The sequence below is a fragment of the Aricia agestis genome, chromosome 13 (assembly GCF_905147365.1).
Source record: "Aricia agestis chromosome 13, ilAriAges1.1, whole genome shotgun sequence".
NCBI classification, from domain to species: Eukaryota; Metazoa; Arthropoda; class Insecta; order Lepidoptera; family Lycaenidae; genus Aricia; species Aricia agestis.
Window position 1 is genome coordinate 13,717,136 of NC_056418.1, and position 26,604 is coordinate 13,743,739.

The following is a 26,604-nucleotide window of genomic DNA, read 5'->3' on the forward strand; positions in this document are numbered from 1 at the left end:
TCTGTTACCTCTTCACGCCCAAACCGCTGAACCGATTTTGCTGAAACTTGGAATGGAGATACTTTGAGTCCCGGGAAAGGACGGGGAAGGTACGGTTCCCGCGCGATAAACGAATTTTGGCGAAACGGAGTTGTGGGCGTCATCTAGTATATTATAAACTCACAATTTTCGGCTTGAACGGCGGCTGCACGTCCCTCAGCTCGACGCGCGTCCAGTCTATGCGGCGGAAGAAAGCGTGCGTGCGCACGTCCTCTTCGCCGCGCGGCCCGCAGCCCAGACGCTTCAGCGGGTTCTTCTGGAGGAACGATTTGCACGCGTCTTTTGCTTCCTGGAGAGAGAAGAATGAGGATATCAGGGAACTGTCGTCGACTAGTAATCGTTGGATCCAAAACCAAAAAGCACCAAGGAATGAGGATTGCCCAGCCATATGAAATAATTTCTCAAGAAGTTTTACTTCAGTTGTGTGGTCTAAAGCACACTGGTTTTTTTAACTGGTATCTTTTCATAAATATCTTACAAACCTTGCTCAGCGTCTTTGGGTACGACACGCTGTTATCGGTAATCGCCGCGAACAGTTCCTCCTCATCCTCGCCGTCAAACGGCGGTTGGCCGACCAGCATCTCGTACAGCAGCACGCCGTATGCCCACCAGTCCACGGACTTCCCGTAGGGCTGGTATAAGATGATCTCCGGCGCGATGTAGTCGGGTGTGCCGCAGAAGGTCTTGGTGGTTTTGTCACCTATAAGTAACACGTTTTTGTTTGGAGCGTGCGAGCGTCTAAAAAATTGCTGCAGCTGCGAAAAACAGTACATCTTTGGGTATTGCAATTTTGTTTATGTATTATGTATATAAGGGAACATACCCATACTACGTTACCTAATTAGAGGGGGGGGGAGGGGGGGGGGTCTTAAAAATACTACGATCGGTCACAGGGAGGGGGTTGAGATTTATGTCACGTAGTCGATTTCGCCGAGAGAGACGTCACGCTTTTTGACTATCTTCGAATCTGGCGCTTAAGTAAGATGTAATTCATAGTTCGAGGCACGAAGTAACTTTTATTATGATTTCCAGCCTTTATGTGACATGAACATGGAGTATTTCGCTATTCATATTGTTCTGCCTATCTTCACATTTGAATAAAAATCACTATTGTTAATACCACGTGAAAACTTGAAGGGAAGGGGGTCTTGGCATAATACCACGTGTGGTCACCAAGGGGGGTCAAATTCTTAAAAAATGTCACGTAGTATGTTCCCTAATATTGTTATAGTGTATGCGTATTGCGTAGCGCATTGCAGGCGTAACCATGCCGAACTTCGGCTTAGTGTGTTCAGACACTAAGGAGGTCAGTCTTTAACATTACACCATTTCATTAAACATATTATTACTATCATGCAAAGAGAATAAAGTTCCAACCTGTAATGCCCTCCTTGCACATGCCGAAGTCGGCGATCTTGATGTGTCCGTCCTGGTCCAGTAACACGTTGTCCAACTTCAGGTCGCGGTAGATGATGCCGCGCGAGTGCAGGAAGAACAGGCCGATGGCTATCTCAGACGCGTAGAACCTGGAATGAGGATGTTACAATTATAACCTGAATATAAAAATACGCCTGTCACATTATTACGAATTTAAAAAAATGTTTTACTTCTAAATAGATAACAAATAGTTTCAGAACAACAGAACAACAGAAGTTGGTGGTACTGAGTACTGGTATCACCGATTCGGGAACTAACCCGGCGAGAAGAACCGGCGCGGCGTAAGGAACTCGCACGGCTCCCACATTTATAAAAAAAGTGGGAAATATTCATATTTTTAAAGGTCTCTAGGGACACCTCATTAAAATAGGATTAGTTCAGGCACTACGATAAAAAAAAACGATACCTAATTATATAGTAGTAAAGGATCCTTTTAAGTTTTTCTTAATAATATAATATAATCTAAACATCGCCTGTTATTTCCATAAGCAAACGAAGATAGGCCATACAAATCGCATGCATCCTGACCGCTGGGCAAAGATCACCACAGAATGAGTACCAAATGATGGACGACGCCGCCGTGGCTGCAGGCCTCGAAAAAGATGGCGCCATGAGCTAGACAAATACGAGCCAGGTTGGCCTACGGCTGCGTTGGATAGAGAGAACTGGAAGACTTTGGGGGAGGCCTTTGCCCAGCAGTGGGACAGCATAAGCTTCTAAAAAAAAAGGAAGATAGCCGAGCATTAAAGTAGCACGGTTTATTTAGTTTATTATTTTTACAAAACACCACGGTAAAAACCATTTCTGAGAAGCATTCAATGTATAAAATTAAAGAGTAGGTACTACAGAAATAAGCAATCGTCATGACGTAAGTTGAACTCATGACATCATGACATGACATGGGCTATAATTTAGTACCGCCCATCATATTATGCAACATGGAAATTGCGAACGCAGGGGCAGTTGTATGTAATTATTGTCAGTTGTTGATGGCTTGTCCTTGGATTAAAAATTAGCTATAGAAGACTTCATAACATGATATGACTACGCTTTGTCAATTTCATAAGAATTCTTTCATGTAATGAGTAGAGTTTTTGCTTTTGTGTCTATAATCTTTCTATAATCTAATTTGGATAATAAGGGAAATAAGTAAATGTCACGAAATAATGTACCGTTCCCTCGGGATTTCTTTTTTCATGCAACTTTAACATCTACGCGTGCTCCGCGACGTTCTGGGGCTCCGCAAAGGCCTTGTAGGGGTAAGCGAGCAATACATTAATTCTTTTTAGAAATGTCATCAGACACCAGCATAGTGATAATCCATTCAAAATGTCACTTCTTTAAAGGGTTCCATCACTAAAAAAGTTTGAGAATCGCTGAGATAGGTGGTCTACGACCGCACTTTAGGGTATACTCACACGGCGACGGGCTCCTTGAACTTGCCGCATTGCTGTATCTGGAACATCAGGTCGCCGCCGTTCACGTACTCCATCACGAAGTACAGGCGATCCTGGACACAACAATTATACAGGAAATACTTAAATAAATAATATCTAGATGATCCATGCGTCGGATGGGCATGTAAAAAGTCGGTCCTGCGCCTGATCTCTCGCCAGTCGTGTCGGTCGTCCGTCCCACTGGGTTATGAGAGTAAAGGAATAGAGAGTGCTCTTGTGTACTGCGCACATACTTGGGCACTATAAAAATTACTCCTGCGTAGCTGGCCTGGTTTCAATGAAACCGGCCACCGTCACCGAACCGGTGTGGGAGCTATTAATATACTAAGGCTGGCTAGCTGGTAGCGCGGACTCGCCTGTTGGCTCGTGCCCGATCGTACAAATCGGCTCAATCCTATTTTGACATTTGAAAAATATAATATACCCTCATAAATTGTTAAGTTCTGCGTATTTTATAGCCATAGACATACCATAGTCTGGAAGCACGAGTGCAGCTGCACGAGGAACGGCGGCTTGGAGCTGAGCGCCAACACGCGCTTCTCCACCATGGTGCAGTCCACGTCGTCGTCCTGTATGATGATGTCCTTCTTCAGGATCTTGATGGCGTACAGCTCGTCAGTTCCGCGCCGCTCCGCTAACATCACCTGGACAATTTTAATATGCATGGACGCTATCGCTATAGTCTTCATGAATCTGACGCCGTGAACGCAATTTTAATGATCAAGAAAAAGATGGCTTTCTTAGGATAAGGCTGCGTTTCCACCGGAGCTGCGTTGCGAGGAATTTATACGTGGGAGAGCCATGCTTCGGCACGAATGGGCCGGCTCGACCGAAGAAATACCACATTCTCACAGAAAACCGGCGTGAAACAGCGCTTGCGCTGTGTTTCATCGAGTGAGTGAGTTTACCGGAGGCCCAATACACTACCCTATTCCCTTCCCTACCCTCCCCTATTCCCTTTCCTTCCCATCCCTACCCTCCCCATCCCTACCCTCCCCTTTTACCCTATTCCCTCTTAAAAGGCCGGCAACGCACCTGCAGTTCTTCGGATGCTGCGAGTGTCCATGGGCGACGGAAGTTGCTTTCCATCAGGTGACCCGTTTGCTGGTTTGCCCCCTTATTTCATAAAAAAAATGTGTTTTTGAGAACCAATAGAATCGCTGCGCTTAGCGAGGTCAGGCAAATGAAGCGATTCTATTGGTTCTTAAAAACACATTCCTAGCAACGCAGACCCGGTGGAAACGCACCCTAATGGAGGGATTCTATATTTTACTGTTTGTTCCGACGGCGGGATTAGAACCCGTGACCACAGCTTCGATTTGAGCGCCACAAAACCGAGCACCGAGCCACACGGATCGACAAATTATTACGTAGTAAGTAGTTAGATGTGCTTTAGCCACAGGGTCCTGAAGCATTCGTAATATCATTGTCAAGATTTAATAAATCCTGATTTTAAATTTTGTCAGTGGACGTAATAAAAGTATTTTGGTACCCTTTTGTTGTAATATTGCTTAGCACCTTTAAGGTGCTTGTCAAAGCCGGGTTGCAAGTAAAATAATACGTTTTGTAAATATTCTTCCAATCAAAATGTCTCGGGCGTATGAGATAAATCCTACTCAAACTATCATAAAGTCCAAAAACAATAAAGGATTATACAAATATCTTTGAATCCAACCCTCTATCACAGGAACGAATCTCAAGAAAACCCTTTTCATGTGAAATAAAAGTCGTCGGGTAATGTATTTTTGAACCTTTCAAATTATTACGTTTTCGGATCGGGTGAAATATTTAAATGGACCCTTTTAGATTTAGGACCCTTAAAGTACATTTACGGAGGTGAATATCTCTGCCTAATTTGTTATCTCATCTTTTTCCCCAACTTTTCTTTGCATTATCTAAATATTTTTTATAATTAGCCTGTCTCGCTATAGGACTTGTCAAGATTTTCTAACATGGCATAGTACCTGTCCAGATGAGGCGTTTTATGCGCGAAGTCCATACACGCGTTTCAATTTCTATTGCATCCAGATACCGCGTTTTACGCGCATTTTTACGCTACAAACAATGGACTCAAAGTTATCACGCTCCAATCAAATACGTCCAATCGCAACGGACTCGCGCGTAGTTCTGGACGCTGCAAAGACACCCAAGTATCTCGACTCGCGCGTTTTACGGGCGAGTCGAGAGACCCACTAATTGCAAGCGTTTAACGCGCGAGTAAGAAAACGCGCGTAAGCATCCGGACGCGATATATACAGTAGCAGTTATAGCACTAGTATCTCGGGTATGCGCTCGCGCGTAAAACGCCTCATCTGGACAGGCTCATAGAATAAGTCACCACTTTTATCAATTCTTTTGGATATTTTGTGGATTAATTGCATCATAATTACAATTGCAGCATCATTTTTTTAAGTTTGCAACAATAGTGATTCAAAAAAGTTTCACAAATATGTAAAACATTATTGAGTAAGTCTGTCTTTCAGACTGTAACGTGTTCACGAAAAACTGCTTAACGACATTGTGGGATATACTAGGGCTCGCTTCGCTCGCCCTGATAATAGTATAGAGACATGCTGAAATAGGCTAAGACCTTTTTCAGTATGTCACAGTTTTATTGAATCGAAATGTCACCATAATGGCGCATTTTCACTGGTCGATAGGGCCCGCATACGGAGTGCGGGAGATTTCTGAAACGCATGCCACGACCAATAAAAATGCGCCATTAGTTGTCATAGAATCCCCGTATGCTGTATACCGTACGAGTTAATGACTAATGAAAATACAACCTAAACAATTTATTGCGCGACAGAAGTTGCAAGCAACTCCCAACTCAACCAACCTTTCCAAACGACCCCTTCCCGAGCACCATGATGAAGTTGAAATCCGTAGCTCTGATGACGTCAGCTGCGTGCATATTGTGAGGCACCTCCCGGTCCACAGGGGGCGGCTTGCGGGCGCCCATGTTGGTCGCCTTCATCTGGTTCTTGAGTTGAGCTAGATCCGCCCCTTCTTCGGGCACCGGCACATTGTAGTACTCCCCTTCTTCCTGAGTGAGTAGCTTGAACCAGCCTTCCGCTGGTGCCTTCATCACTTCGGAGATGCCGAAGGAGAGGGAACCCATGAAATCGTTACGGGAGGTACGATCCCAATCCCATACCTGTAAGAATGACCGGTAATTTAGAATCCATACTAATACTAATGTGGCGGTACCCACAATTCGCCTAACATTCCTGCATCGCGCTATCGAAGTTTTCTGAGCGCGTCGCTATATATACGACAGCTGAAATGTATCACATGGGCTCCGGCCTGACCGAGCATAACACCTCGCTCGGTCGGAAGATCTTCCTTTGTGGTCACCACGCACATATTCCCACACTAATATTATAAATGCGAAAGTGTGTCTGTCTGTCTGTCTGTTACCTCTTCACGACCAAACCGCTGAACCGAATTTACTGAAATTTGGTATGGTATCGTTGAGTCCCGGGAAAGACCACAGGATCCTAATCCTGGAAAATTGTACGGTTTCTTCGCGATTAGAGAATTTTGGGGCAACGGAGTTGCGGGCGTCATCTCGTATCCTATAATAGCTGTTGGTTTGCTGATCCCGAGATTACGAATACTGCAGGCTTAGCATGGTCACTATAGAAACGGTTTTTTTCTACCGAAGTCTAAAGTGACAGACTGACAATGGAAGTCCGCCATTTTGCCACTAAAATCTGTCAGCATGTCCATTCTTTCCCGTTTCTAATGTCGTCATGCTAAGCCTGCTGAGTTATATCTTAGAGATGAGCATGAGTTCCTCTAGAGTCTAGAGTCTAGACGAAAATTAGAATACATTAATAATTTCCTTTGAATGTATGATTTGAAAATTAAGATTATGTGACTTCCACTGAGCTACAGAAACTCATGCTCGTAGTAGCCGTGGCTCACCGCTCTAAAATATTGTGTATTACGCGGACAGAATATTTGTGGATTCATCTGGTATGCGACGAATATTAAATTAGATTCACAAATCACATATATTTGCCGTGTTATACAGGCATGAAAATATAATGCTCCTAATCAAAATTGTTAAGAATATGTTAAGCATTTCAAGCCATTTAACGGTGAACCATATTAGACCACCATGTTTACCATCACGATTGACATCTCTCTTCAGTATCAATCGATGTTGTTTATGGGCAATCAAAAACGAATATAGTTTCTTCGTAACCATCTGTGTTAGTCCATCATGAGCCTATGTAGAGATACCTGAGACCACAATTAACGACGTGAGTGGAAGAACCCGATAACTAATATTATATAACATAAGGACAATTACAATTTTTCTCGGTTATTATTTAAACAAACGTTGTAACCTACCACTTCGTCATCTGGCTTTTATATGTGGCTATAAATAAAATCCACATTTTTTTTTATTTCTATCCATTTATGCAAAAAACAGCAATTTTTAACCCCGGACAAAAAAGAGGGGTGTTATAAGTTTGACGTGTCTATCTGTCTGTCTGTGTGTGTATTTGTCCGTGGCATCGTAGCATCCAAACGGGTGGACCGATTTTGATCTAGTTTTTTTTGTTTGATAGCTGACATGATCGAGAGTGTTCTTAGCTATAGTTCATCATGATCAGCCTGCTCAGTGCTGGAAAATCGTGGTTTATCTGGTTCGTGAAAGGCCGCGCGCCGTTATCAACTGTTCCTTACCTGCTTCATCCACTAACGTCTTCAATAACTATAATCTTAATGTATTCTTTAACCAAAATAATTTGAATCATTTGTGTGGTGTTTAGGTATCCTTTACTTACTTCTAGAAGCAGTCTGCGGTCCTTGTCCTCAGGTTTAAGATCGAATGTGAGCGTTTCATTCCACTCAGGGTTAAGGGAGTTGCGGATGGTCTTGGTCTTCTTCTTGACGCTGTCCGACTCGGGGATGAGCTTGAGCTTGACGTAAGGGTCGGATAGGCCGTTCGGGTCCATCGGGATGAGATTGCGACCCTGTATCACTGCGAACCAAAGTATAACGTTTAACTAGCTGTTTGACCGAGCTTAGCTCGGTATCCGATGAAAATGACATTTTCTAGAAATGATTCCTAGCTAGATCGATTTATCGCCTCCGAAACCATTTCATGCAAATCGTTGGAGCCGATTCCGAGATTCCAATTATATAATTTTCTATATAATTCCGAGATTAAAATTATATCTCGGAATATATATATATATATATATATATATATATATATATATATATATATATATATATATATATATATATACACAAGAATTCAAGAATTCGTTTAAAGATATAAGATAAGATAGGACATAGTTTGGCTAAAAAATCGGCCGCGTTAAGATCTTGGTGGCTCCACCTTGGTGGCGGCTCGACTGGAGAAATACCTCGTTCTCACAGAAAACCGACGTGAAACAGCGCTTGCGTTGTGTTTCGCCGAGTGAGTGAGTTTACCGGAGGCCCAATCCCCTACCCTATTCCCTTTCCTTCCCTACCCTCCCCTATTCCATTCCCTTCCCTACCCTCCCCTATTACCCTATTCCCTCTTAAAAGGCCGGCAACGCACCTGCAGCTCTTCTGATGCTGCGAGTGTCCATAGGCGACGGAAGTCGCTTTCCATCAGGTGACCCGTTTGCTCGTTTGCCCCCTTATTTCATAAAAAAAACGCCGCATTTCTTAGTTCTTGGGGCCATTCTCAGATTTAGACGTTTTCGGACAATTTTCAGTTTTGAAATATATCACTGAAATAGATGGCGTTTCTTTTCGTGTGTTTTAGATTTTGGAGTAGGTACCAGTTTTGTGATGAGCAAACGATATGCGAAATATCATTGATGATTGAATTGTGATATGATGAAAGAGTCACAATTCAACATGACTGATGTTAATTATGGAGGAATTCCTAGAGCTATCACGCTCCATCATTTTCGAGTGCTGTCCAGATGAGGCGTTTTACGTGCGAGCGAGCGACTCGCGCGTTTTACGCGCGTTCCCGAGATACTAGAGCTACATATATCGCGTCCAGATGCCTACACGCGTTTTTAAAATCGCGCATAAAACGCTTGCAATGAGCGAGACTCCCGACTCGCCCGTAAAACGCGCGCGCGACGCGCGCGTCGAGATACTTGGGTGCCATTGCAGCGTCCAGAACTACGGGCAGAACTCATGGGCAGTATTATAGAGTTTTGTACTAAAGACATTTCCTACAGAAAGGTTTTTCCCTCTCAAATATAGGACGTGCCAAATCCGGAGTTTTAAAAATTGCTGCGAACGCAATTAAAAAATTGCAAAAGAGCAGAAACATCGCAATTCAATTAACAAACACGGAAAGTGATGCAGTCAATACAGATGGAAATTCCGAACGAAACAAAACGCGGACTGTTACAAAACAGACGAAGAAAATTGCCAGTTACGAGCGGTACCCTGATTTTACTATTTTAGTACGATACAAATGCAGCTGCTTCGGTTTATGTACGATCCAGTCAATACCAATATTATGCACCCACGTGAAAGAAAAGTAATTGTGTTAAAATTAAAATGAATTCACTATCAGAGAAATTGAGCTGGCCGACCTAGGTAATTTAGTCGGGCAATGCCAAGCTCGACTCACAGATCAAGAGTAACGTTGATTTGACATAACCCACCAAATTACGTGGGTCTGCCATCTGCCTATAAATACATTTCTCTGATACGAATAGTACGTATTATTTTGTGAAATACGACCTCTCCGCGACGTTGGCCTAGCAAACATAAATTGGTCTTTCATTGCCCATGATTGAAGTAAATTTAGCATACTTGCGCAATCATGGTGTCAATCATAATTTAAAGTGGACAGGGGTTTTGACATTTACAAGCATAACATTTTCTACTTTGATAGATAATGTACTGGATCGAACAAGGAAGCTGCATTAGTGTACCATTAGAATCGTAGAATCTGAACACCTGTATCTGAAATAAACTCGTGGAAAATGTCGAAGAAATGTGGAGTTCAGTTGGCGTCGTTATTATATTCCCATTTTATTATTGCAATAATTACTTGGCGGAAATATCTTTGATTTATTGCCGGCGTCTAATGAGTTTATTTCTTGGCGTATTTTCGGAGTCTTAACGTATTTTTTGTTCCCTTGGGGTTGATTCTCTGAGATCATATCAGAAGATCTTTTGTGATGTGCAGACATTAATAAGTGCGGATTTTGTGAGGTTGGATGTGATGATTGCTAGTATTTTTTCTTTCTTACTAATTAAGATTCCAAAGGAAATATGGAAGCGTCGAAGAGAAAATGCACACGGTTGCATTCCATGGCAAAAGTTTATATTTAAACTAGCTGTCCCGGCAAACGTTTCTTTGCCATATAAAGTATTTCGCCCGAATTATTTTATTGTAGTGACTAAATAAGTATGTCACCATGGCAACGTCCATCGCTATTCCGTCGCACAAACAATGGTCGCCGTCAGTCTCGAGTTGTAATAATTTACTATTATTTATTCAACAAATGCACTTATCAATATAAAAAGTACCCAGTAGCCGATTCTCAGACCCACTGAATATGCATATAAAATTTGGTTAAAATCAGTAAAGCCGTTTCGGAGGAGTACCCGGCCTAACATTGTGACACGAGAATTTTATATATAAGATAATAGACAAAACAGTAGACAAAACACATGACGCATCCCAATTCACAACTCTTCGATTTCGGCAGTGTGGATCAGGCCTAATGGTATCAAGGGGTATTTTAGACTTGGATTAACTTGTCAAATTGAATAACGTGTTTCAAAGTCGAATAAGTGGTAAGACTTATTTTTAGACTCAATTTAACAATGTTCAGGTACATTTTAGATTAAAACCAAAATTTGCAGAGTAGATTATTTCTTGGGTTCCGTACCCAAAGGGTAAAAACGGGACCCTATTACTGAGACTTCGATGTCTGTCCGTCTGTCCGTCTGTCTCCAGGCTCTAACTCAAGAACGGTAATAGCTAGAGAGTTGAAATTATCACAGATTATGTATTTCTGTTGCCGTTATAACAACAAAATATACTAAAAACAAAATAAATGTATATTTAAGGGGGATACAACAAACGTGATTTTCTTAACGTTTTTTACTCGTTATTAATGATGACAAAAGGTAGCCACCTGAAATGTTCACAAATTACTCAGTTTTATTTGTACTTTAATGATTCATAATATAATTTTAGTAAAATTAATAATTAAGGGAGGCTCCCATACAAAAACACTCATATTATGTTTCTTATTTTTGCTCTATAGTGGTACGGAACCCTTCGTGCGCGAGTCCAACTCGCACTTGGCCGATTTTTAGATTATATTGTGGGCTAAGCAATTAATTTTGTGAATAGTTTTTTAAATGATTTTCCTTCATTAGAGAGACTTCGGAAATGTTAATTTTAGACTTATGATCGTTAAAATATAACAAAAAGTCGTTTAAAGAAAAATAAAAGACGTGTCAATTAAAAGTTAATTTGGCCAAGTTAGTTTCAAAAATATCGTAACCGTAATGGGTCTAGTGTTGACCTAGTAAATCTAGGAGTCACCTGATAATTTTCATTCAGTTTTTCAATACTTACTAATATTGTAAGTAAAAAAAAATATTTGGAGACAATTTTAGTCGCTTAACTTCATATTAAGATAGTTTTATTGCAACAATACAAACTAATATTAAAATGCGAAAGTGTGTTTGTCTGTCAGTCTGTCAGTCTTCCGTCTGTCTGTCTGTCTGTCTATTATCTCTTCACGCCCAAACCGCTAAACCGATTTTCCTGAAATTTGGTATAGAGATATTTCGAGTCCCGGGAAAGGACATAGGATACTTTTTATCCCGGAAAAATGTACGGTTCCGCGCAACAAAGTTGCGGGCGTCATCTAGTTGTATTAAATTCGATATTCAAATTACCTTCAACGGTGAGCTTGTTGCCGACGCACGAGACGGACAGCTGTATCCGTCCTCGTCGCTCGGTGTGGTCACACCCGCACAGGTTCGGGACCGACTCCTCGCACCGCTTGTGCACGTTCATATCACATGCTATAACATATTAAGTTATCATAATATAGTCTTTTCACAAACAGTTCTGTAGGTCTAAAACGGCGGAAGAACTCACATTTCGTATACGTTTATAAAATACATTAAAAGGAAAAAAGAGCTAGGCCTCAAAATGTAGACGTGATGCTCAAAATGTACTTCTACACATACTAGATTATATCCAGCAATGCTGGGAGACCCCGTAAAATATGTAGTACACAAAAGTACTGACCATCTATAAGATGGTCAGTACTTTTGTGTACTACATATATCGTTGAAAATAACTATGGATAAACTTCTTCCAAAAAATTGTACGATTCACTAAATATATAGCCGTTATAGACCTGCGTGTGTCTCCTAATAATATACGTAAATTCTAACACAGCTCAGATAATTCTGATGTACCATCGAGGAAGTTGATTCCTATGCAATTGACAGACCAACGTTATTTGGTCGAATATGTCAATTCAATGTTAATTGTGATCTGTCAGCCGGGTTTGACGTTACGCAACCAAACTACTTAGGTCCCCGATTTGCATAGGAATCAACTTCTCTGATAGTACAAATGAAAAAGAATGTACTTAATTAAGAAGAAAATAAATAATGTGATCATTTGTTCCGAAAAATTCGCGTCTATGAAATAAACAATTTTACCAAAAAATTCAGTTTTGTTGTACACTTAAAAGCTACTATAACTATAGGTCTACCAGAACCTGATGGCAATTTTTGACAGCAGATTTTCAGAAAATATCCTTGATCATTGGATAAATTTTTATATTTGCATGTTTCACACATAGAATAAGCCGCAAGAGAAAGAAAAAAAGGATCAAAATGTTTTATTCCAATTTGAATTTGATTGCTAGAATCAATTTATTTTCTCACTTTTTGCCATCAGAGTCTGGTAGACCATGACAATGTTATAATTATAATTAAGAAATTTGACATGTATTATATACAATATACATGTTAAATTTCTTAATAATAATTATAACATTAATTTGTAAGACCATGCAAAATCATTCCTTAATTTTGTTACTTAATTAGTTTATACACAACGCAAACATGCAAGAAGATAACAAGCAATAATTACATCTCATATCCTTGTTATCTCAATACACAAAATCTAGTTGTAATTTGTGTTCCTGTATTTGCGAGCAATTAATTAGAGTAAAATATTAATTATAATGTTATAAAACAGAACCAATTATTGTTAATAAACACAGAATCGAGTTAAAATCATTTTAAGACAGAACTTAGTAAAAAATAAAAAATAACAAGGATTCAGATATATTATTATATGTATTCTGTTGTTAATGTAGTATAAAAACAAAGATAAACTTATGGTAAAATGAAGAAAAAAAAGGACGGACAAAAAGAAAGACAAAGTTTATGATATCATTATGTAAGGCAGTGAAAAAAGGCGATGGTAAAACCTTGTGAGAAACAATGACGAAATGGCTTGATTATAGCGCAGATGTTGCAAAATGCTCAAAGTAGCAACACATTTTTCTCCACGTTGGACTATGATGGATAACCATGATTGCTTAGTTGTCTTAGCATGCACTACATACCGCGGTCAATCATAGACGAATATATTATGCTTTAAGTTGAAAATTTTTATTGGTATATCATGGGCCAACGTAGAGAAGCCACCGACAGTGAAAAATATTATGGGCAATGATAAAACCCTTGTGAAAAACAATGAGAAAATGGTGCAGATATAACAAAATGCGCAAACTGTAGCAACACATACACAGCACACGTAATAACTCATGCAAATATCCTGACAAGTCAGCTCTAATAGAACTAATTTGGAGAGCTACTCCTGAACAAAACAAAGGCGGGCTTCAAAGCGAGCGCTAATAGAAATCGGTTTAGTTGGGAGCCATTGTTCTTTGTGTACCGATTAATATAATATTGAATGAGATTTCAGGACACCCACTCAGTAATACATAATCCTAGAATTGTTTCTAATAAATAATTTCTGTGGTTCCTTTGGGAATTAGTTCAAAAGCATATTAATGCGCTTTTTCTAGATTAGGCATTTTACGGTTGCAATGCAATAGTGTCTATAGGTCGCTACAATGCAATACAAAATTTCCACCCACTGGTGATATTATTGATTGAATTTTCTTATAATTTCTGTGTTGATTTCTTTAGGAATAAATTAAGGGCATGATGCGCGTTCTCTGGACTAGACACCTTTAACCTAGCACAATGCAATCTACCTATATGTTACCCAGGGAATACTCTCCGTAAATCTGTACCATTTTAGTGCAATTTAAAGGGCATTGCAGGCATTTCAGCCAGCATAGCAATCTAGGCATATCATTAAACAATCTCACCACACCTCTTCATTCTTTTTGCAATTTTCACGGGCAGACCAAGTTATTCATCTGTCAGCCACATCCATCTAAGGGATGCCCATAGCTTAGTGTTGTCTCTATACCTGTGCACTTATATCCTTGCTGAGCAAGACCGTGGAGCAAGGTCCCGCAATGGTCACAGAATGTTGGCGCAAGAAACGTCCACGTATCCCACTTGTGGGGGGCGTACGCGGCCTTAACAATAACACACTATTAGTCACTAAATACTAGAAAAAGAGAAGCCTTAAAGATGAAAACGATTAGACAAACACAGCAGAAAAGCCCAAGCCGTAAGAAGCGAAGCGTCGGTCCTCCGGGTACCTTGACACTTGAGACCCTGGTGCAGGATCCCGTACAGCAGCGACCCGCAGTGGTCGCAGAACGTCGGCGACGAGTACGTGTAAGGTTTGAAGTCGTGTTTGGTCCGCGTGTCCTGTTGGAGAAAAGCATTAGCACGCGCAATTTGGAACAAACCTGACAATTACCTGAAAAGTGGATAAGGCGTGATATTTACGTTTCCCTCGCTAAAGCCTGTCAAAATATATTCAATTCATTATGTTTTATAGGATTCGGGGAATGAGATATCGGAATTTAATAATAAGTAAACCGACCGTGGCCTTTAAAATAATTTATCATGTCAACAGTGTGGCGGGACAGCGGCGCACAAAGACTCGCTTCAATGAGACCATCGGAGCGAACGTAAGCGTTTAACCCTAGCGGATAGACGAATTTTGAACGGAATTAAATTTTCAGCGACTGTTTGCGAAATAAGAAGCGTTATTGGAGTCTTGGAGTCGATCAATTTATTTCGTCGCGGTTTTCGGTTCGCAACAAAAGGCTCCCTTTGTTCTTAAATTGGTAAGGAGTGGCGCAATTCCAGGGTAATTGCTTCCATTTTTCCGCCTAAATTAATAATTACTCCGCGAAATTTGTTTGCACCGGTGTTGATTTGGTTGTTTTTGGGAAGCCTTGGATTGTCAAAGGGTTTTTCTTGATTCGAAGCCTCCATTAGAGCGGTGAAATATGGATCGGCTCCGGCCAGCGCTGGCTTATTCTGTTTAATATTAATGGAACCTAATTTCGCATCGACGACATGCTTCGCCACGAATTCGATTACACAACGTACTCATAATCATAATCAATTAATCTTAATGTATTTGCGGTTAAAATAGACAGGGCTAGTGATTGCTTAAGTTTACCAAATAGATTCAGATTAGGTAAGCGATTGGCCACGTTTACATTTTTAAGGGTGATTTTTAAAGCCCTCTGTTAGGAGTTGGAGTTATATTAACTCTAAAAATTTCTCGTACAGGTGAGGTTGTAGACTTGTGACTTTTGAGAAAAAGAAGAAGAACTTTGATGAAACTGACAAGAGATGAGCTAAGATAGGATGAAAATTGTCGCGCGTCGCACAGAGTATTCCGTTTCGACGACTCTCTTTTACTCCGTCTCTTTTACTGAAAGCTCTCTTTTCAGGGGAATTCCAACCATTACAGTGTGTTGGTTGGAACTCTTGATGGGTAATGATGAATTCCCGGTGGTTGGAACACGACGTCCCCCGGAGGGGCAACGCAACGGAGCAAGGTAGCTGCTCTTATTGAACTCTCTTTTCAAGGGAGTTCCAACCATCACACAGCGTTGGTTGGAACTCTTGGCTTGATGATGATGAATTCCCGGTGGTTCGCACACGAGGTCCCCCGGAGGGGCACGAGCTAAGTAATTGGCTCGCGTGCGCGCCCGCCGTGTATCAACAAGTACACTCACTCTAATTACACTTTGTTATTATAAAAATAGACCGAATTGCGGCGGTACACCGTGGCTACATAGTACATAGTTTCCATTACGGTGGCACACTTTTTACCAAGTAAGTATTGATTTAAAGTAGCGGCTGGTTCTGGAAACCGGCGTAAAACAGCGCTTGTGCTGTGTTTCGCCGAGTGAGTGAGTCTACCGGAGGCCCAATTCCCTTCCCTATCCTCCCCTTTTCCCTTTCCTTCCCATCCTTACCCTCCTAAGCCTTTTAAGAGGGAATAGGGTAACCTATTCCCTCTTAAAAGGCCGGCAACACACCTGCAGCTCTTCTGAAGCTGCGAGTGTCCATGGGCGATGGAAGTTGCTTTCCATCAGGTGGCCCGTTTGCTCGTTTGCCCCCTTATTTCATTTTAAAAAAACTAGTTTGGATTGAAACAGGTCTTGTATCATGAAACCGTTTTGAGCCTTCAAACAATCGGATGAGAATCCCGCGTCCTGCTCTAACAAACGTGAAATGACGTTGTTAGAGCAAAACAGTTTCGTAGTAAGCCTACAGTTTACATACAACTTCAGGTTTCTCGACACGGATTCAGCGCTGGCTCTCGTTACTGGATCTATGTATTATTACTTAATTCACTGATCCAAATATTACATAATAATTATTATCCTTCTAAAATAAATGAACATAAAAAGTATGATTTTGAACCCTTCGAACCCCTTTTATTTATGTTAGGGGGAAATTATATATTGAGTTATATATTTTGTCTCTTTCTTGTTATATTACCTGTAGACTGAGTCCATGGTATAACAAGGGCGCTATATGTGATATATCATAGGACAATTATTAGGTCATAGGCCGTTTGATCGCTTCGCAGTCTCCCCTCAGTTTATAGTAGGTAGTTTAGTATACTCTTATAGCATTATACTGATATAATATAACAGGGTTTCTCAAAGTGGGGTTCGCCATTCGACAGCAGGGAGTTCGCGACAAGATTTACGTAATGGTGGCAACAGGAGTCATTATTAGAAATGTCCGTAAATTCTGTCTGACTCTACAGTCAATCTAATTTGAAAAGGATGTCTTTGATAGCTTTTTGGACAGCAGAAGGGGTTCGCTGTCAACTGGAAATTTTAACAGGGGTTCGTGGAGCCAAAAGTTTGAGAAACCCTGTAATATAATATAGCAAGTACTTAGTAACACAGTATACTCAGTTACTCACGTCGGAGTCGGCCCCCTTGTCGGCGCCGGGGCACGTGAACGTCACGTACTCGTGGCATCGCTTGTGCACCACGAAACTGCACACTGAAACACATACGTCACACACATTAAATATTATTTAAATGAAAATGAATGAAATTTTTAGTTTTAGAGCTTGTCCAGATGAGGCGTTTTACGCGCGTACCCGAGATACTAGAGCTACATAATATTATATCGAGTCTAGATGCCTACGCACGTTTTCTTACTCGCGCGTAAAACGCTTGCTTTTCAGAGCGGGACTCTTGACTTGCCCGTAAAACGCGCGAGCGACGCGCGAGTCGAGGTACTTGGGTGCCATTGCAGCGTCCAGAACTACGCGCGAGTCCGTTGCTAATGGACGTATTTGATCGGAGCGTGATAATTTCGAGTCCATGTTTGTAGCGTAAAAACGCACGTAAAACGCGGTATTTGGATGCAATAGAAATTGAAACGCACGTATGGACTTCGCGCGTAAATCGCCTCATCTGGACAGGCACTTCGAGCTATCAATCTAATCAAATACTGGGTTCCGATGTTAACGAAACGAAGCAACATTTACGGACATAACAATCAAAATTCTTGGATATATTGATGTAACTAGCTGTTGCCCGCGACTTCGTCCGCGTGGACTTCAGTTTATAGCGCGCGATGTCAACAAAATTGGTGTCAAAAGCTCTTATAAAAAAACCCTGGTACCCCTTAAATCAATACAGCTGTGCAGTGTGCAAACAATAAGTACTTCATTTTTGTATGTTAAACTTTATATATTATGCCAAATTTTAAAGCTTATTTAGCCCCCCAATTACACAACTTTACCCATAAACTATTTATCATTGATAGGTTTAGCCCCAATTTCACCAACGTCTGTTAGTGTTAACAGCTTGTTAAAATATCCTGTCTTCTCTTTCATTCATATGAAAAACAAAACAGCTAACGTGATACTAATTCGAGCATTAACTTTAACAGTCGTTGGTGAAATTTGGTCTTAAGGTTACGTCACTGCCTGCACAGATAAAGTACTGAGTTATTTAATACCGTAGAATAGATATAACAATCGAAAAAAATCGAGACTTAAATGTAAGATGATACCACCTCTTATAGAAAGACTTTTGAGCAAGCGTCAGCGCGATGTAGAAGACGCACGGCGCCATCTATTATGAATTTTTTGAACAAATTTACGACCCTTACAACCCTTTTTTCCAGTAAAAAAGTAGCCTATGTCCTTTCTCAGGCTTTAGACTATCAGTATACAAAATTTCATTACAATCGGTTCGGTAGTTTTGGCGTTTGGCGTGAAAGCGAGACTGACAGACAGACAGACAGACAGACAGAGATACTTTCGCATTCATAATATTAGTGCAGATTATGTGCACACTGCACAGCTGTTTTTGGGTATTTTGATTAATTAAGGGCCGCGCTACACCGGAATGGCAGCGGCGAGGCGAGCACTTTCAGCGCTGCCATTCCGGTGTAGCGCGGCCCTAAGAGGCGTACCACTTACCAGGGTTTTAAAAAGTTTTTAAATTTGACACACATTTTGTTGACACCTCGCGCTATAAACTAAAGTCCATGCGGACGAAGTCGCGGGCAACAGCTAGTTATGAATAAAAACAATAATATATAATAAAGTAGGTATGATTAGTTCTGTTATAATAATGAAGTAAAAAATAAAGCGCCATCTGTTTTCATATATTAGAATTAAAATGTTGATTGCATTGATATATTTTCTGGATGGAATATAGGCCAACACAACACACTCGAACTCCTTAGAAATGCAGTAGGAGTTCTATAAGATAAGATAGATTGATTATTATTATAGCAAGTGATAATATTATTAAACATAATATTCTAACGTATTAAAAACTATAAACAAAAACATAATAACTAATAAGTATGATTAGTTCTATGTTACAACGAAGTAAAAAAAAGCGCCATCTGTTGAATCGTATTAGAACTAAAATGTTCATTGCATCGCGTCGATATATTTCTGGATTTTTTATAATATTATACATAAAATATATTAAAGATTTTTGAAATATTATTTTAATACACATCCAAGACCCAGGAACATTGAAAACTTTTTGTTCCGCCTGCGGGACTCGAACCCAGGACCCCCGGGATGAGCGCTGGCCACGCGCAATGCGAAGTAATTTTCATCGATATTTTCATGGAAATAAGATATTTTCCCACATCAAAATGTAGCCTATGTCCTTTCTCAGACTCTAGAATAACTGTGTACAAAATTTCATTGCAATCGGTTCAGTAGTTTTGGCGTGAAAGCGAGACAGACAGACAGACAGACAGACAGACAGACAGACAGAGATACTTTCGCATTTATAATATTAGTTTTTGGCGTGAAAGTGAGACAGACAGACAGACAGAGATACTTTCGCATTTATAATATTAGTATGGATTAGTATAAAAGTATAGATACATAAAATATATTTAAGTAAAAAATAAAACGCCATCTGTTGAATCGTATTAGAACTAAAATAAAATAAAACGCCATCTGTTGAATCGTATTAGAACTAAATTGCATCGATATATTTCTGGATTTTTTATAATATTATACATAAAATATATTTAAGATTTTTGAAATATTATTTTAATACACATCCAAGACCCAGGAACATTGAAAACTTGTTCCGCCTGCGGGACTCGAACCCAGGACCCCCGGGATGAGCGCTGGCCTGCGCAAGGAGAATAAATTTTCATCGATATTTTCATGGAAATAAGATATTTTCCCACATCAAAATGTAGCCTATGTCCTTTCTCAGACTCTAATATAACTGTGTACAAAATTTCATTGCAATCGGTTCAGTAGTTTTGGCGTGAAAGCGAGACAGACAGACAGACAGACAGACAGACAGACAGAGATACTTTCGCATTTATAATATTAGTATAGATTCTTATGTCTTCGAATATCATTTATTATCAACACTCAATTTTAAAATATACAAGATCCACTTGCAGGCGTAGCATGGTCACCATAGAAGCGCCGGTTTCTTTTTACGGAAGAATAGACAAAGTGACAGTTAGACAATGGAAATCCGCCATTTTGTCGATAAAATCTGTCAGTATGCCAATCCTTTCCATTTCTACTGTTGTTATTCTAGGCGGCTTGGAGTTTCAAAAAAAAAATCTAATATATAAAAATAAGTCGGGTTTCCTTCCTGACGCTATAACTCCAGAACGCACGAACCGATTTCTACGGTTTTGCATTCGTTGGAAAGGTATCGGGCTCCGTGAGGTCTATAGAAAAAAAATCAGAAAAACTTCAAGAGAAAAGCAGGAAAACAGGGAAAATCATTTTATGGCAAAACAACATTTGCCGGGACAGCTATACACGGGATAGTAAAACATAAAACAATAACAATATCAGCTTAGGGTTGTCAAAAACACAAAACAATCATATCTCAATATTGTAAAATACACAACTGATAATATAAACAGAACAAAGCCTCGCCCAATAAGCTCCCATCAGGTGCTGACATCAAAGGGCTGACAGTCCTATTACGCCGAGGGCTGACGCATAATGCCGCGATCACACCTAGCGAGTAGAGTGGCGAGACAGTGTACTCGGTATGTTTTGTATGGATGTGCAACGCCTCCGTGGTCCAGTGGTTTAGAACGTGGCCCTTGAATCGGAGGTCGTGGGTTCGGTTCCCGCGTAAGAAACATGTTATTTCCAAGTTCGGTTAGGACAATGCAGGCTGATCACCTGATTGACAAGTATGATGATCCATGCGTCGGGTGGGCAAGTAAAAAGTCGGTCCTGCGCCTGATCGCCTGGGTTATGAGAGTAAAAGGAATAGAGAGTGCTCTTGTGCACTGCGCACATACTTGGGCACAATAAAACCTGCGTAACTGGCTTGGTTTCAATGAAACCGGCTACCGTCACCGAAACCAGTGTGGTAGGACTGGGAGATATTATTATAATATTATGGATGTGCTCGGTCGAGGGCCCTGTCTCGTCAATGTACTGGGTAGGTAATCAAGGCATAAGCGCGGTACAGATTGAGAGAATCACTCATCGAGTACTATTATGGTCTATTCTGATTGGCTTTGAAGGGTTAAAGATAGGTTAAGGTAAGGACTTTATATTATGTTCTTCAATAAGTAGCACTTAAGTCACATGTTGCTGTCACTTTGACATGGCTTAGTACCTGAATTCTGAAATATGAACTTTGATTGGCTTTGAAGGGTTAAATTTGACGATTGACTTATGGTCTTAAATTAAGTGGCACTTAAGTGACATAGTTACTATCACTTTGACATGGCTTAGTGTCAATGTGGCGGTACCTATACAATTCGCCTAACATTCCTGCATCGCGCTATCGAAGTTTTCTGAGCGCGTCGGTATATATACGACAGCTGAGATGTATCACGTGGGCTCCGGTCTGACCGAGCATAACACCTCGCTCGGTCGGAAGATCTTCCTTTGGCCACCACACACATATCCCACATTGGTGACCCCGACGTGATTCCACCTTAATTAATATGTAGGGATGTAAATATTGGTAAAGCATTTAATTTCGATCGTTAAGCCACATCTATGCGGCGTCGGACACATCTGCTGATGGGCCCTCCTCAGTCAGCAAGTGACAGATACAGATAATGTCGTGAAGTGACGACATAAAACGTAGCAACGTGTGACCGTAGTACGTTTACCGAAGAAAATAATATTACGTGTCTTTAGTAGCTTTTAAAACCCACCAGCCAAATTACGACCGTTTTTAAGAAAATTATGCTCTCTAATATTAGCCGATTTTTTTTAATATTATATAATATTAAAAAAAATCAGCTAAGTGCAAGTTGGAATCGCGCAGGAAGGCTTCCGTACCACAATAGATCAAACAGACCGATGAACGGACATCAAAGTCTCAGTAACAGGGTCCCGTTTTTACCCTTTAGGTACAGAATCCTAAAAAACATGATATTGAATATCGTAGTTTTAGGTCAACACGTTTTAAGATTGTTTATCAGATGTCAAGTGTCTACTTAACTTTGTGAGTAAAGATACTACTCGATAGAGATTCTCAGCTTTCAAGCGAAATAAAACTTGGGGACCCTTGAAAAATCTTATGTGAAAAAACATCCCCTAATATGCATAGTCATTAATTCATTATAATTACAGGCAAATAAAGCGGACATAGATAATCATATTATGCTTCATAAATACTTATATTTGAAGACGTCAGAGATGAAGTGGGTGAGTAACAATTTGTGTTTTTTTGCGTAAATGGAGAAGTACAGGTCCCCTAGAACATTTTTTTGACTTGATTACTATCAAGGTAATTTTTTGATAAGCCGAACAACAATTTGCTCTGCGAAAATTCGCGAAAGTGACAAAGATATAAAGGATTAAAATTTTATCCTTTCTATAACTGTTATTAAATATTTCGATTTGATGGTCCACTGAAACACTGGTTCAGAAAATGAATTTTCGTCTGTAGATAACCCCTAAGGGCCAGGCCACAATACTGCCTTGCGGCGTCGTATCGCAAAAACAACATCGCACAGAAATGCGATGCGTTGTTACAACGCAAAAATTTCATCACAATGCGACGTCGTAGATTTTTACGATGCGGCGCCGCAACGCAGTGTTGTGGCCTGGCCCCTAAGGGTTAGAAACATTTGCTTCTAAAAACAGTGTTTAATTAATTAACATCTAACTGACGAAATTAAACGAAAATATTCAATTTAATTGAAAACATCTTTATTAATATATTTTATTAATAAAGTAAAATAATAAATATTATTTTAAAAAATAAACCCGACTTCAAAACTTTCCATCTCAACAACTACTGAACCGATTTTGATGAAACTTGCAGTATACTGTATACCCATAAGTTAAACAACAAAAAAGAATAATATGTTTACGTATAAATATATTTTATTTACATAAAAATAAGTAACATAAAGGGAAAACAGAATTTAATACAAAATATGCAAAGTAATTTAAATTCCACATATTAATGTTACCCGAAGCAATTTCTTAATTAATTATATTTACGTTTGTCTTAATATCAGAATGTAAACAGGGCACAACATGTTTACAGATGCCCGAAAGGGTTTTGGTAGGGTTGGCACTTCTTTCTTCTGGAAAATTTTAACATTCATTATTTACTGTAAAGTCTCTGAGTAATCCTAGTATTTATACAACTAAGAAATTGGTTACTTATAAATAATTTATCGGCCTATATTGTTACTAAAAACCTATTTAATATTAAGTCAATAAATTGTTAATATTTAGTTCTAACATAAATTGTTTTTGAGTTCAATTTTATTATAAAACTAGCTGTCCGGGTGAACTTCGTGTCATTTTAAAACCTTCCCTGGACTTCTACGAATATTCTTAAAATTAGCCCAATCCGTTCAGCAATTGAAAATCCATCAATCTTTTCTGTACGTAGCGGCTCGTCTCCATTAACCCATAGCTTAATAGTTGAAGATGTAAGTGGAAGAACACGATAACTCACAGTAAAAAAATTGCCGTTTTTTTCCATAAAAGGAGGCTTTAGGGCCGGAAAAATGATGCAAAATAAAAAACTGTGCATTTGATGTGTAGCCAGATATACACGGTGTAACAAAACTAAGGTGGGATTTCACCAAACACACATAAAACTTAGTTTTATAAATCTTTGTTCCCATTGAACGCGTTCATGCTGTGACGTAAGCCCCGTTTTGTTTCGATTGGATTTCACAAACTTCTTTTGATCGCGATTATTAAATCTAAGTTTACGTGACGTCACGCGATTATTTTACATGTTTTCATCATTTTAAAGCCTTTTCAAATTAATTTAACTACAAAATAGCAAGGAACAATACATAAACTAACAAACGCATGTGTCAAAACTGTTATCTTGACATTTCTTTTCTCTATGTTTTTCGTTCTGCCATGAAAGGGTTTTATGACGTTAAACTTCGGACTTTGGGCGTTCAGAAGATAAAACTCGGATTTGCTGTGAACGCGTTCAGTTTATGCTGGTGAAATGCATTTCGATGTTATAATCGCGTTTATACGTTTTGAACCGGTTCAGAGTGCTTTGAACGCGTTCCATCTTTGATGAAATCGCCCCTAAGTGATACTACTGTATGTTGTGTGCGTGTTCCTTGTTGATAACTTTTCCCTTAAATATTAACTTTTATTTAATTTTATTATTAATTATTAAAGTTACAATATAATTAAGTCTTTTGTGAAAATTTCAAGTGCAACTAGCTGTTACCATTATTGATTAAGAGCTAAAAAGGCCAAAAAAAAAATCACGTTTCTTGTATGGGAGCCCCCTTTCAATAGTAACTTTATTTTATTTTTAGTATTTGTTGTTATAGCGGCAACAGATATACACAATCTGTGAAAATTTCAGAAGTCTAGCTATAGCCGTTCTTGAGATACAGCCTGGAGACAGACAGACGGACAGACGTACAGACATCGAAGTCTCAATAATAGGGTCTCGTTTTTGCCCTTTGGGCACGGAACCCTAAAAAGAGTAAATGTCCGTTTGATACAAAATGTCAGATACTAATAGTGTATTTCCACTCACGTCTTCCGTTATGAAAAAACAAAATCGGAACTTATAAAGCTATAAAAATAGAGGCTATTATAGTATTTCGGATAAAAAAGCTCGCTGTCTAAGTGGGCAGCAATTAAGCCACCTCAAAGGGTTATATCGTGGTTATATATAGTCGATAACAAAGGGCTCACCTTGACACTGGAACCCCTGTTTCCCGAAGCCCCTGAAACAAACAGATATTATGTAATAATATACAGAAAGTTGCTTTGTTGTATAAGGCGTGGAAAAAATAATTACGGATATTTTAAGCTTAAAGTCTACGTCTTAATAAACAGACGTTTGGACAGATAAACATAATCACTGTCGAAAAAAATATATACTTCGTCATCAGAATACAGTCTGTATTCAATTTTTCTACAGCTCATTGTTATCTTAAATATACAAATTATAATAAGGCCGATCATGGCTAACATGTAGATAATAAATTTTATAGTAACGACATCTAACTTTTATCTCTTACTAAAGTAAACTAAGAATTAATTAATACTAACATTATAAAAATTAAGTTAAATGTGATAACCCTAGATTAAAGCCTACTGTTTCTGTATGCAGTGTTTGATATTAGCCGAAAGGTCACTACATACATGATACACATAAGTTAAGCCTTCCACAAACGTCGCTTAAGTTGAATGTGAGAATAATGTTAAACTGATAAGAACGTTAAACGTTGTCATATTTATAATAGTAGAGGAGGGGAGGGTGCTATTTTTGTAGTCACTCGAGCGTTATGGAGACCTAGTAGGTTTTGTACATTAGGTAAAGCTGATAAAAAAATAATAAGAGCGTTTTTTTATTTTAGCGGTGGGTTCAGAAACTGCAGCCATTTTAAAGTTTTGAAAAAGGAAATAAATTCAGTAAATTGCTTATTTAGGTAAATTATAAATATAGTTGAGATAACGAGGACTAAATCATTTAGTTTAGAGCAAAATAAAATATCTGCGAAGCTTAATTAAGAAAATATGAAGCTTTATTTTTTTATATTTTAAGATGTCCCTACAGACTTACCAAACCTTTGAATCGTCAGTGCTTTATACGGAAGGGGTATACTAAACATCCCCTATCTTAATCAGCAAAATCGGCCCAGTGGTTTGAGCGTAAAGAGCTAACAGACACTTTCGCATTTATAATAGTAGTAAAGATGCTTTCAATACAATTTTTGTTAAAAGAGTGTACCTATGTAAGTGGATAAAGGGCGCTATCCCCCGACGTTCGTCCTGATTGCCATCAGCGCTAACGGCAACATAGATGTACTGTCGCTAGACGTATTTTTTGCTAAGGCTTGACTAACTTAACTAAGTTGACAAAGGAATGGATTATACTGTAAAGCGCAAATACAAGGAAGGGTGCGTCATTTTAAGTTGGACAAGCTCTACATTATTATAGATGGGTAAGCCCACGGAGCTAATACAGACAGGAGGTGTGGTAATCAAATTTCCTTAAGAAACAACGCGTGACAATTTGCGGGGTGAGGGGGTATCAAGCTCCGCCCCACTTTTCCATATTTCACCTATCGTGTAAAAGCAAAACTACTAGCTTAGGTCGATGTAGATGTTACTACGTAGTTCAGCTATCTTACACTAGATGTCAAAATTCTTAAATATTATGGGACGTACTCAGAACTTTAGAAAATGTATATTAATTATAATAAGGTCAATCATTAAAATAAGGGTTAGAATTTTGACCGAATTTTTAATGTAAAATAAGGA

At 39.3% G+C, this 26,604-nt stretch overlaps 1 protein-coding gene across 1 annotated transcript in view; it reads right to left on the bottom strand.

The window, feature by feature from the left end:
* Window positions 1–26,604, bottom strand: part of LOC121732852 (protein kinase C, brain isozyme) — a 246,177-nt gene that overhangs the window by 1,813 nt on the left and 217,760 nt on the right. The window contains exons 2-12 of the mRNA XM_042122839.1: window positions 25,030–25,061; window positions 17,305–17,387; window positions 14,654–14,765; window positions 11,841–11,969; window positions 7,736–7,932; window positions 5,773–6,090; window positions 3,404–3,577; window positions 2,895–2,986; window positions 1,417–1,565; window positions 522–739; window positions 164–328 (exon numbers count right to left, since the gene is read on the bottom strand). Coding sequence (XP_041978773.1) covers window positions 164–328; window positions 522–739; window positions 1,417–1,565; window positions 2,895–2,986; window positions 3,404–3,577; window positions 5,773–6,090; window positions 7,736–7,932; window positions 11,841–11,969; window positions 14,654–14,765; window positions 17,305–17,387; window positions 25,030–25,061 — 1,669 coding nt within the window. The remainder of the gene's footprint in view (window positions 1–163; window positions 329–521; window positions 740–1,416; window positions 1,566–2,894; window positions 2,987–3,403; window positions 3,578–5,772; window positions 6,091–7,735; window positions 7,933–11,840; window positions 11,970–14,653; window positions 14,766–17,304; window positions 17,388–25,029; window positions 25,062–26,604) is intronic.